General features: G+C 39.0%; 1 protein-coding gene across 1 annotated transcript; it reads right to left on the bottom strand.

Moving 5' to 3' along the window:
- Window positions 1–1,124: 1,124 nt before the first annotated feature.
- LOC117303076 (zinc finger protein OZF-like) lies at window positions 1,125–7,865 on the bottom strand. The gene is made up of 3 exons (XM_033787146.1): window positions 7,712–7,865; window positions 4,720–4,825; window positions 1,125–3,514 (listed from the first exon to the last, which is right to left on the bottom strand). The coding sequence occupies exon 3, from the start codon at window positions 2,759–2,761 to the stop codon at window positions 1,337–1,339; it is 1,425 nt and encodes a 474-aa protein (XP_033643037.1). The 5' UTR covers window positions 2,762–3,514; window positions 4,720–4,825; window positions 7,712–7,865; the 3' UTR covers window positions 1,125–1,336.
- Between the last annotated feature and the right edge of the window lie 1,869 nt (window positions 7,866–9,734).

Here is a 9,734-nt window from a genome sequence, read left to right as displayed (position 1 = left end):
CCTGTCCTATGAAATACCTTGTAGGGCCTAACAAACAAATAAATGTTGGTATTTTATCATAAAATTGCCTAGGCCTGGTAAGAGGTAATTTTTCAGAAAAGTTCTCCAATGATGTCATAGACTTGTGGACAAGTCGTTAAATCGGTCCCACGCGGTGAGATAGTCGAGTTGTGGCGATGCTCTCGCGCGAACTGCTGGTAGAAATCGGGGAGCCAGCAGTTCGCGTGAGAGCACTGCCACAACTCGACTATCTCACCGCGTGGGACCGATTTAACGACTTGTCCACAAGTCTAATGATGTCACAAAGAGAGGATCTCCAGTAAAGACTTTCCACATTCATTAAATATCCACAGGTTAGGCTAATTATTAAAAAAATCGTCCTCTCCCTCATCCTTTTTTGAGTCAGCATCCTTTTTTCTGTGTATCTCTCATTTAACTTACTAATCTTTAAAGAACTTGCAACTACAGAAAGTAAGTGGTGACTTTGAAGTAAAAAATTGGTGGCCAGTTTTAAAATGCTTGGCGGCCACCTTTGAAAAAAATAACAAATAAAAAGACCCTCACCGTTTTTGGATAAAAAAGCGTACAATAAATAGTATATTTTTTTACTTAACCTTATTCAGTTGGATACAAGCCCAAATAAAGGGCCAGTCACACTGCAGCGATAACGAAAATGATAACAATCACGTTTAACAATGCACGCCCTTGATTGGTGGGATAATTTTTTTCTGCGCGGAGCAATAGAATGCATTCTCTTTGCGTCATGATCGTTAGCGTTTTCCTTATTGCTGCAGTGTGACTCGGCCTTTAGCCTTAACATTCTATCCAGCTGATTTCTTATATTGATACTTAACAATGTGTGCATGGTGACAAAGAGATAGTTGAGAGACTATGCTTTGGGGAGAAAAAATGTTTCCAGAGGTCATAAATCAGGGGTGAGAGTCATTACTAATGAAAAAGTCTGAAACTTGGATACAAATTCAAAGGTATGTTGAAATGATGCCATTTCTATACTGTTTGGTAACCCCTGGGGTTATAAATTCCAAGGAGCCTTTGAAACAGTATCCAAAGCACTAGAGAAGTAGACCAATGAGCAGGATTTCTTTATGTGTGGAAATAAAATTGTCTTATTTTCTTCACCAGGCCAACATAAAAAGTCTGAATTCAGCCAAAAGTCTGAACAATCTCATCCCTGATAAATATATGTACATGATCATGTCCAATGGTTTCTCTCCAGTGTGTACTCCATGTGACTTTTAAAGTTAAGCTACAGTATACAAAAAAAAACTTTTTCAGAAAAGTCCAAACCTAAATATTTCTCTTCAGTGTGGAGAGATTAATGATTGATACTGTCAGAAGGCTCTGAAGTCAAAAAGGGTGTCTCTTCAATGTGGACTTTTTCATGGCGACGTTGAGACCTTTTATCGGAAAAGGCTTTTCCACAGAAGCCGCAAACATGAGGTTTCTCACCAGTATGCACACGCTGATGTTTGGTCAGGTTCCATTGAAAAGGAAAGGCTCTTCCACACAAATCACAAACAAATGGTTTCTCTCCAGTGTGAATACGCTGATGGTCTTTCAGTTTAGGTTCTTTTGAAAAGGCTTTCCCACAAACATCACATACAAATGTTTTCTCTTCGGTGTGGTCATTCCGATGGTTTTTCAAGGTGTCTTTACGGCTAAAGGCTTTTCCACAAAAGTCACATATAAATGGTTTCTCTCCAGTGTGAGTACGCTGATGGTCCGTCAGTTTACATTTTCTTGGAAAGGCTTTTCCACAAACATCACATATAAATGGATTCTCTCCGGTGTGGTAACGCTGATGGTATGTCATGGAGTCTTGATTGCTGAAGGATTTTCCACATAAGTCACAAGCAAATGGTTTCTCTACAGAGTGGATAAGGTAATGGGTGGATAGGCTTCTTTTGCGCACAAAGGCTTTTCCACAAATATCACAAATAAAAGGTTTCTGGTCAGAGTGGACAGGGTAATGTGCAGCCAGAGTCGTTTTGCGCGTAAAGGCTTGCCCACAAACATCACAAACAAAAGGCTTCTCTCCAGTGTGGGTTCTCTGATGACGAATAAGTGACTTTAAATGTGTGAAGGCTCCCCCGCAATCACCACACCCAAATGGCTTCTCTCGTCCAGCGTGGGATCGCAGATGGTCTGTGAGGATGTCTTTACGGTTAAAGGCCTTTCCACAAAGATCACAAATAAATGGTTTCTCTCCAGTGTGGCAACGCCGATGGTCCCTCAAGAGAAATTGTTTTCGTGAAAAATCTTTTCCACAAAACTCACAAACAAAAGATTCCCCTCTCTTGTGGACACTTTGATGACTTGTCAATTCATGTGGATAATTGAAGGCTATTCCACAAACATAACAAACAAACTTTGGTATCTCCTTAGTGTGGATAAGCTTATGTTCTTTAAGACGGCTTTTATAGATGAAATCTGCTCCACAAAAGTCACAAAAAAATGGTTTCTTTTTTGTGTGGATTTGCTGATGTTTGTTGAGACGGCTTTTAAAAGGGAACGCTTTTCCACATATATCACAAGCAAATGGTTTCACTCCAGTTGGGTCTCTTTCGTGCTCTTTCAGGCTGCTTTCATGTGAGACAGATTTTTCACAAATGTCAGCTTCAACAAATTTATCTGATGACACGACAGTATGATCGATTTGATGCTTTTCAGGCATACTTTTTTCCAAGGAGTCTGCTCCTTGTTTTAGGTCACAAATATTTGTCTTCCCATAAGAATTCATATCTGTAATAATCTAAACTGATTTAGGAGACAACTTGGCAGCAATTTCAAAATTGAAAATAAACCGTTCGCCAGTAAAACCACCAAGTAGCACTCATATTAACTACAATAAAAGTAAAGCTAGCAACCACAGAAAACATTCACAGGAAGTAGACTCTCCAGTTTGCCTTCTTTTCCCTAAAAATTATAATTTCATAGGTCATGAATCTATAGGCAAAATGAATTTATGTCAGTAAAAATCTAAAAAGGCTTTAATATTTACTTGCCAAGTTATTCTTAATTCACAATACTTTTTTCAAAGTAAGGAACTTTCTGAATTTAACAGCTGTTATATCTCTGACCTTCGTTTACATTTGCTTCCTGATAAAATGTATTTCCATAATTGCCCTTAACAAAATGGTTCCTCTTAGGTTTAGGTTTTAGTGTGGCGACAAAGAGCTCCCTTATCAAAACAATTTTTCCACCAAACAAGTGGATCCAGTCTGGACGGGCTGATGTCTGGTCAGGTCTGTCTTAGAAGAGAAGGCTTTTCCACAAACATCACAAAAAATTGTTTCGTTCAAGTGTGGACACCCTGAGGGTTTTTCGGGGTATGTCTACGTAGAAAAGACTTTTCCGCAAATGTCACAAGCAAAAGGTTTCTCTCTAGTGTTGACACGCTGAAAGTCTGTCAGTTTAGGTTTTCTTGCAGAGGGTTTTCTCCAGTGTGATACACTGCTGTCGTTCCGTCAGGTTGTGCTGATGTTTGAAGGCTCTGCAACAAATGTCAAAACATTTATTTTCCAACTGTGGACTGCCTTTAGATTCTTGATAGAGGAAATGTTTTATCACAAATAGCACAAGCAAATGATTAGTCTCTCAGCTGTGTGGAAACGCTGTCAGGTGATCTTTGAGAGGGGTATTTCCAGAAATATTACAAACAAATGGTTTCACTCCAGTGTGGTGTCTTTGGTGCTTTCTCTGCTTGCATGTTATGATGTATCATCTAATGTAACATCACTACTATGAATTGGAAAGCCCTGTCAACAAACACACCAGAAAGGAAATTTTACCATGAATTTATCAATACTATGGTGTGCTAATCCAACAGTTTCAGTGTGAGTTCTGGGTTTTGAGTTCTAATTTTTATTTTATTTTTATAAAGAATTCCTCTAATTGAGCAAAGACAACGTTAGTGGTTCTACTGTTCCTTTGTGTAAAAAAAAGGACCACACAAGAGACTACTGTGCAAAATCAGTAACCCCATTCCCCTTGTAAATTTTCACTAACGAGTGTTCGCTGCAATTGATCTGATCCCCAAACCACTGAACACCCATTTTAGTGCAGCATTGTACTACACATATTAATCGGTAATTGCACACTTGTGAAATCTAGGTTTAAGACAATGCATCCTTATGCTCCTAATAAGTAATATTTGCTTCCTTAAAGGCACTGGGGTCGATTTCACAAAGAGTTAGGACTAGTCCTAACTTAGGACTAGTCCTAGGAGATATACAAATTGCATGGATAGTCCTAAGTTAGGACGAGTAACTGGTCCTAACTCGAGATAAGACTAGTCCTAACTCTTTGTGAAATCCACCCCTGGACATTATAGGTAGTTAATAAAATAATTGTTAACATAAACCTTACTTGGTAACAAGCAATAGAGAGCTGTTGATAGGATAAAACATTGTGAGGAACGGTCTCTCTGAAGTAACATAGTTTTGAGAAAGAAGTAACTTCTCACTTTTAAATTGAATTCGAGACCTCAGCTGAAGGGTAGCACACAATTTGTGTGACAAGGGTATTCTTCAATCATTCTCTCGCAACCTCGACGACCAAAAGGACCAACTGAGTTCAAATTTTCACTGGTTTATTGTTACTGTATGCAAACGTTGAGATACACCAAGTGACAAGATTGGTCTTTGACAATAACCAAAAGTTTCCAGTGCCTTTAAAGAAAGTTTTGGTTAAACTTACAATTAGTTTGTCTACAGTAGATAACTTCCAAACAGTGTCAAAGTTTATGGTAGTTGTTGGTTTGAACGGGTCACAATGGGATGTTACAGTCGCCTCCTACATGTATCTGCAGAAAAAGAGAAATTCATACACAATTACATGGTTTTGGGGTTGAACAAAATTGACTAGAGTGGTTTTCGAACCAACGACCTCCGGATTCGGGGTGCCAGTCAGAAGCCATAGGCCCTAATTACATGGTTCAATAATAGGCTTCTAATAAAAGATCTTTAATGTTGATTTGTTCCGCTAACAAATTCATGTAGTTTTATTTAGATTTTTCAGTGCCTACCTGTGGTATTATTAAAAAAAAATTATAAAGCTTTTTGAGTAATTGTTTTAGGCCTGGGCCTGTTGTTAGAGTAACATTATTTTTTACATCATTCGCCTCAATCTAATTCTAATCATGGAGGAATCACAAGTCAAAGATTTATGATGTGCGCAAAACGAACGGGCGATGGGGGCATCTTTTTTTATAATGTTGATACTTCCAGGCTTTACCTCAAGCCTAAAATATTTGTTGGATGCACAGCGCTATTTCGGTTCCATTTAAGGGTACCCGCTCTGAGAAAAAAAGCGATGTGGCAAACAGTTATTCAGTACAAAAATTACCCATAATCGCACAGGCCTAAACTGTTTTCCTTTTTTCTTTACCAAAAATTAAACCCCTGCTTAGACAAAGAAGTCAACAGAGAGGTTCTTATAATTAGTTTTGGTATAGACCTAGCCAAATGTAGGACTCTTCCTCTGTACACAGAGTCCTAACTATTAAGGCCCGTTACTGGGGCGAAAATTTTTCAAAGCTTCATAACTCAAATCTTACCTGCAACAAGCCATTAATTTCAACAGATTCACATTCTATGGCGGCATACATTTTTCTGCGGTAGGTTTTGATCGTCATAAACTCTTCACAAATCTGTAATTTTCATGAAATAATGCAGCTCCCAACGTTAAGAAATTCCCGTTTTTAACGTACTCTCTCACAGTGTTGACTGCTGCCGTGCATACGCGTATACGTTCGCGTGCAAGACGCAAGATGCAAGACGCATGAATTCTTGGTCACCGTATCTTGAATGCACATCGTTAACACGCAAACGCAACGCAATATATGTCCGTCGTGCCACTCTGTGTCTTGCGTAAACACGGCAGACTGTGAGTGCACGAACAAATATGGGAATTCCTTAACATGGGGAGCTGCATTATTTCATGAAAATGACGGATTTCTGAAGAATATATGACGATCAAAACCCACCGCAGAAAAATATATGCTGCTATGGGATGTGAATCTGTTGAAATTAGTGGTTTCTTGCAGGTAAGATTTAAGTTATGAAGCTGTGAAAAATTTCCGCCCCAGAAATGGACCTACCTAGTACTATGGTACTCCTAGAACTATTTCGGTTTCGTCCGGCTATCAACTATTTCTGTTTCGTCCGGCTATCGTCTCGATAGCCGACGATAGCCGGACGAAACCGAAATAGTTCTAGGAGTAAAATGGACCCTGATATCCAGGACATCACTGTAGTCCAATACGAAAGTGTAAGACCACCAGGGCCAGTAAAGACCCAGTAACTGGGGCGCAGTACTCCTTTTTTCGAAATTTTGACATTCTCGTTCGACCGAGAATGTCAAAAATCTGCCAATGGTATGCTGGAATCTCGGAACAGTCAAGATAATAATAATAATAACCCGTTTTTATATAGCGCTTTTCACACCCGGAGGGCGTCCCAAAGCGCTTCACATTATTACCCCTGGTCACTGGGCCTTAATTCACTCCTTAAACCATCTCAACTCCCTGGTGGGGAGTATGCAGCCTGTGCAACATTAATATGCGCTACTCGGCTAAATCAATCACAAGAACCATCTCTGCCCTCACAGGTACCCATTTACCCCTGGGTGGAGAGAAGCAATTATAGTTAAGTGTCTTGCTCAGGGACACAAGTGTCATGACCGGGATTCGAACCCACACTCTGCTGAACAGAAGCATCAGAGCTTGAATTCGGTGCTCTTATCCGCTCGGCCACGACACCCCACCCCAGACTTTAGGTCGTGTACGAAGTGGTGGCTACATCAGCTAGATTTCCGCATCTTCATGATGTGTTGCGGTATAGGACGTCCTTATAGCAACACAACAGCCGAAGCCGGCCGCAGCTGTAGAAAAAAAGGATAGAGTGCCGTGGTGGCGCTCTGTGAGCAAAGAATAGTGCATTGACTGCTCGCTTGCACAGTATCAATGTGGGATTTAGACTGAGACTAAGACTATATTAAAGAAACACGTTGCCTTGGATCGGTCGAGTTGGTCTTTGAAAAGCGTGTCTAACCATTGAGGTAGAATTAGTGGTACCGTTTGTTATAAAATGCGTGGGTAGAAAGATGTTGTAAAAGTAGAATAACAATGATCCACAAAAACATGCCTCGAAATTGCACGGTTTTCCTTTTACCTCGACTAACAGGGTCGGCCATTTATGGGAGTCAAAATGTTGACTCCCATAAATGGCCGACTGTGTTAGTTCGCACAGTAAAAGGAAAACTTCGCAATTTCGAGGCAGTTTGTGTGGATCATTGCTGATGATTGTATTCTACTTTTAAAACATCTTTCCAACAATCTAATCTAAACATTGGGAAAATTTCCGTACGGCGCCACCACTTTTTACTTATTTTTACAAAAAAGGATATTTCATTGAGGTAAATTAGATACTAATTTATTTCATATCGAATGAAAAAGTGGTGGCGCCATACGGACACTTTTCCAGAAAGACTAGCGGTCAAGACGTAGAAGAATACTGTGTTTACATTTAAGTCTTAGGTGTGACAGGTCAAAGAACCATTTTTTTTTGCTAATGAATGAATTACTTGAGTTGAAGAATCATGAATGTCGACAAATTCGACAAGCAATTTTTTTAATAACCCCCACCTCCCCGCCCTTAAAAACACCTATGAAAAAACAACCTTTAGTTACCTGAGTAGTATAATAACCCTTCCTCCGTGGTATAACGTCACTTTAGTCAGTTTAAAATCTGAGTTAAAAACACAGGACATCCGACATTCCTTGACCTTTGAAAGTGCTGAATCGAATCAAACAGAGACCTGTCCCATCAATGATGATGGCATCATCTTATCCAGTGCATCTGTGTTTACCCACAAGAGGGCGCTGCACCACTCACAATCTCTAGGGACTCAATGATCACAATCAAGAGGGGGGCGTGGCGTGGTTGCGAGGGTTGGAAAAATCACAAGGGTAATGCCTTAGAAACTGTGATTAAGGGCTACAACAACGAATTGTTAGCCTTGCAAATTCTCTAATTTGGGGCAACTTTTCTTATACCAGGCTTATAAATGAATTCGAGCCCCTATTGGCAAAAAAATAAAATAAAAAATACACACACAAAAAAACCTCCCAACGGATAAGTCTAAATTGTGCAATTTTTTTATCACAACTTCCACGAGGAAAATCGGCGCTCAAATAGCACTTGCATGTTGTAGTGTGCTCATAAACACAGTCTAAAGCCGGACTATAGATCAAAAACACCATGTGCCTAATCTTTGCTGAACCACAATATTAAGTCGAGCACGCACGCGGTCTCAGCAAAATTATGCTTACCAGAATAAGGTAACCAGCTAAAATGCTCAGCTGGAAATGGTTAGCAATGTTTTCTGCTTAAAAGCAGCACTATTTGGCGTTCTAGGCCTTTGCATCATGCAATTTCTAAGCTAAGAAATTAAAAGTAAGGAATTCAAATGATCCAAGGCATGCTGGTTACTTGCATTGGGCCCAATTTTTGACTTCCTGCAGATACTAAAAAACTTGCCATACTGCACACCTGTACACCAACACTCGCATAAAACTTGAATGATCTGTTTTCTGTTCAAATTTATTAAATTCAATATTTTATTCCATACCACAGAAAAATTAGTCAACAATGCTCATAGAAAATTAAATATGATACAAATTTATTGAATGTTTATAGCATACTGTTGAAAAATAAAGGAATGTTCTGGCAAAGCCATGCAAAATTAAATGTAACATTCAATCTTTCAATAGAATGATGTCTCACCATTGCACTGATGTTAAATATTCACCGTTTGTTTTATGTTACATCAAAGAAGATATTTTGTCATTTGATTTATAGCGAGAAAATAAAACTATCTGTTGAAAGAAAAACTGCCTACCAATACTGAATGGCATGTGACCTACAATATAATGCTGAGTCCTTCCGTAGGACTCATGTGTTGTGTTCTGCACCTGCACATAAAAATAACCCACTGCACTTAGCGAAAAGTTCCTGGTTTGATTGGCTGCATATTGCGCCACACAATACCCTGTAAACAATGGTGCCATAAAAGAAAAAAGTCTCCCACTTTAAAAACGTAGCTTCACAACACCTTGCAGGAAAAATACTGAATGTTTGAAGCACATGAGCATCACTGCTGAGTGACAAACTTGAGCAATATATAAGAAGCCATTATAAATATTACTATTACTATTGCGGCCCCTATATTCCTGATTCAACTAACCTGAACTTTTTTTAGTAAATAAGAGTAAGAACACCCCAGCAGGAAGTTGTATCGCAACCTGCAATGGCCAAATACAAGTACTAACAAAACATTTGTTTTAATAATATATATTATACACTATATAATAAAATTCATACAGTAATTAAAATTTTCGTTATATTGCTATTTTTTTTAGTGCATTTTACATTGTTATTTGTGCATAAATTAGTCTTTATAAAAATTTACTTTCAATCAAATCATTAAGGATTAAAAGCGTTGCAATTGACTTGAACATGCGTCCTCTGAATCAATGTACCAGCGATCTACCAACTGAGTTAAGCCCGGTTCCTACGTCGAATGCCTGGTTCATACTGTGTCCTGCAAATGCGAATGCGATGAGAATTTGAAGTAAATTTGACATCACAACTTCTGCCCCCGCAGCAAATTTGCAAGAGAGTTGAGCACAACTCAACCCCTGCAAAATATTC

The sequence above is a fragment of the Asterias rubens genome, chromosome 19 (genome assembly GCF_902459465.1).
Source record: "Asterias rubens chromosome 19, eAstRub1.3, whole genome shotgun sequence".
Taxonomy (NCBI): Eukaryota; Metazoa; Echinodermata; class Asteroidea; order Forcipulatida; family Asteriidae; genus Asterias; species Asterias rubens.
This window is presented reverse-complemented; position numbering and strand designations above follow the sequence as displayed.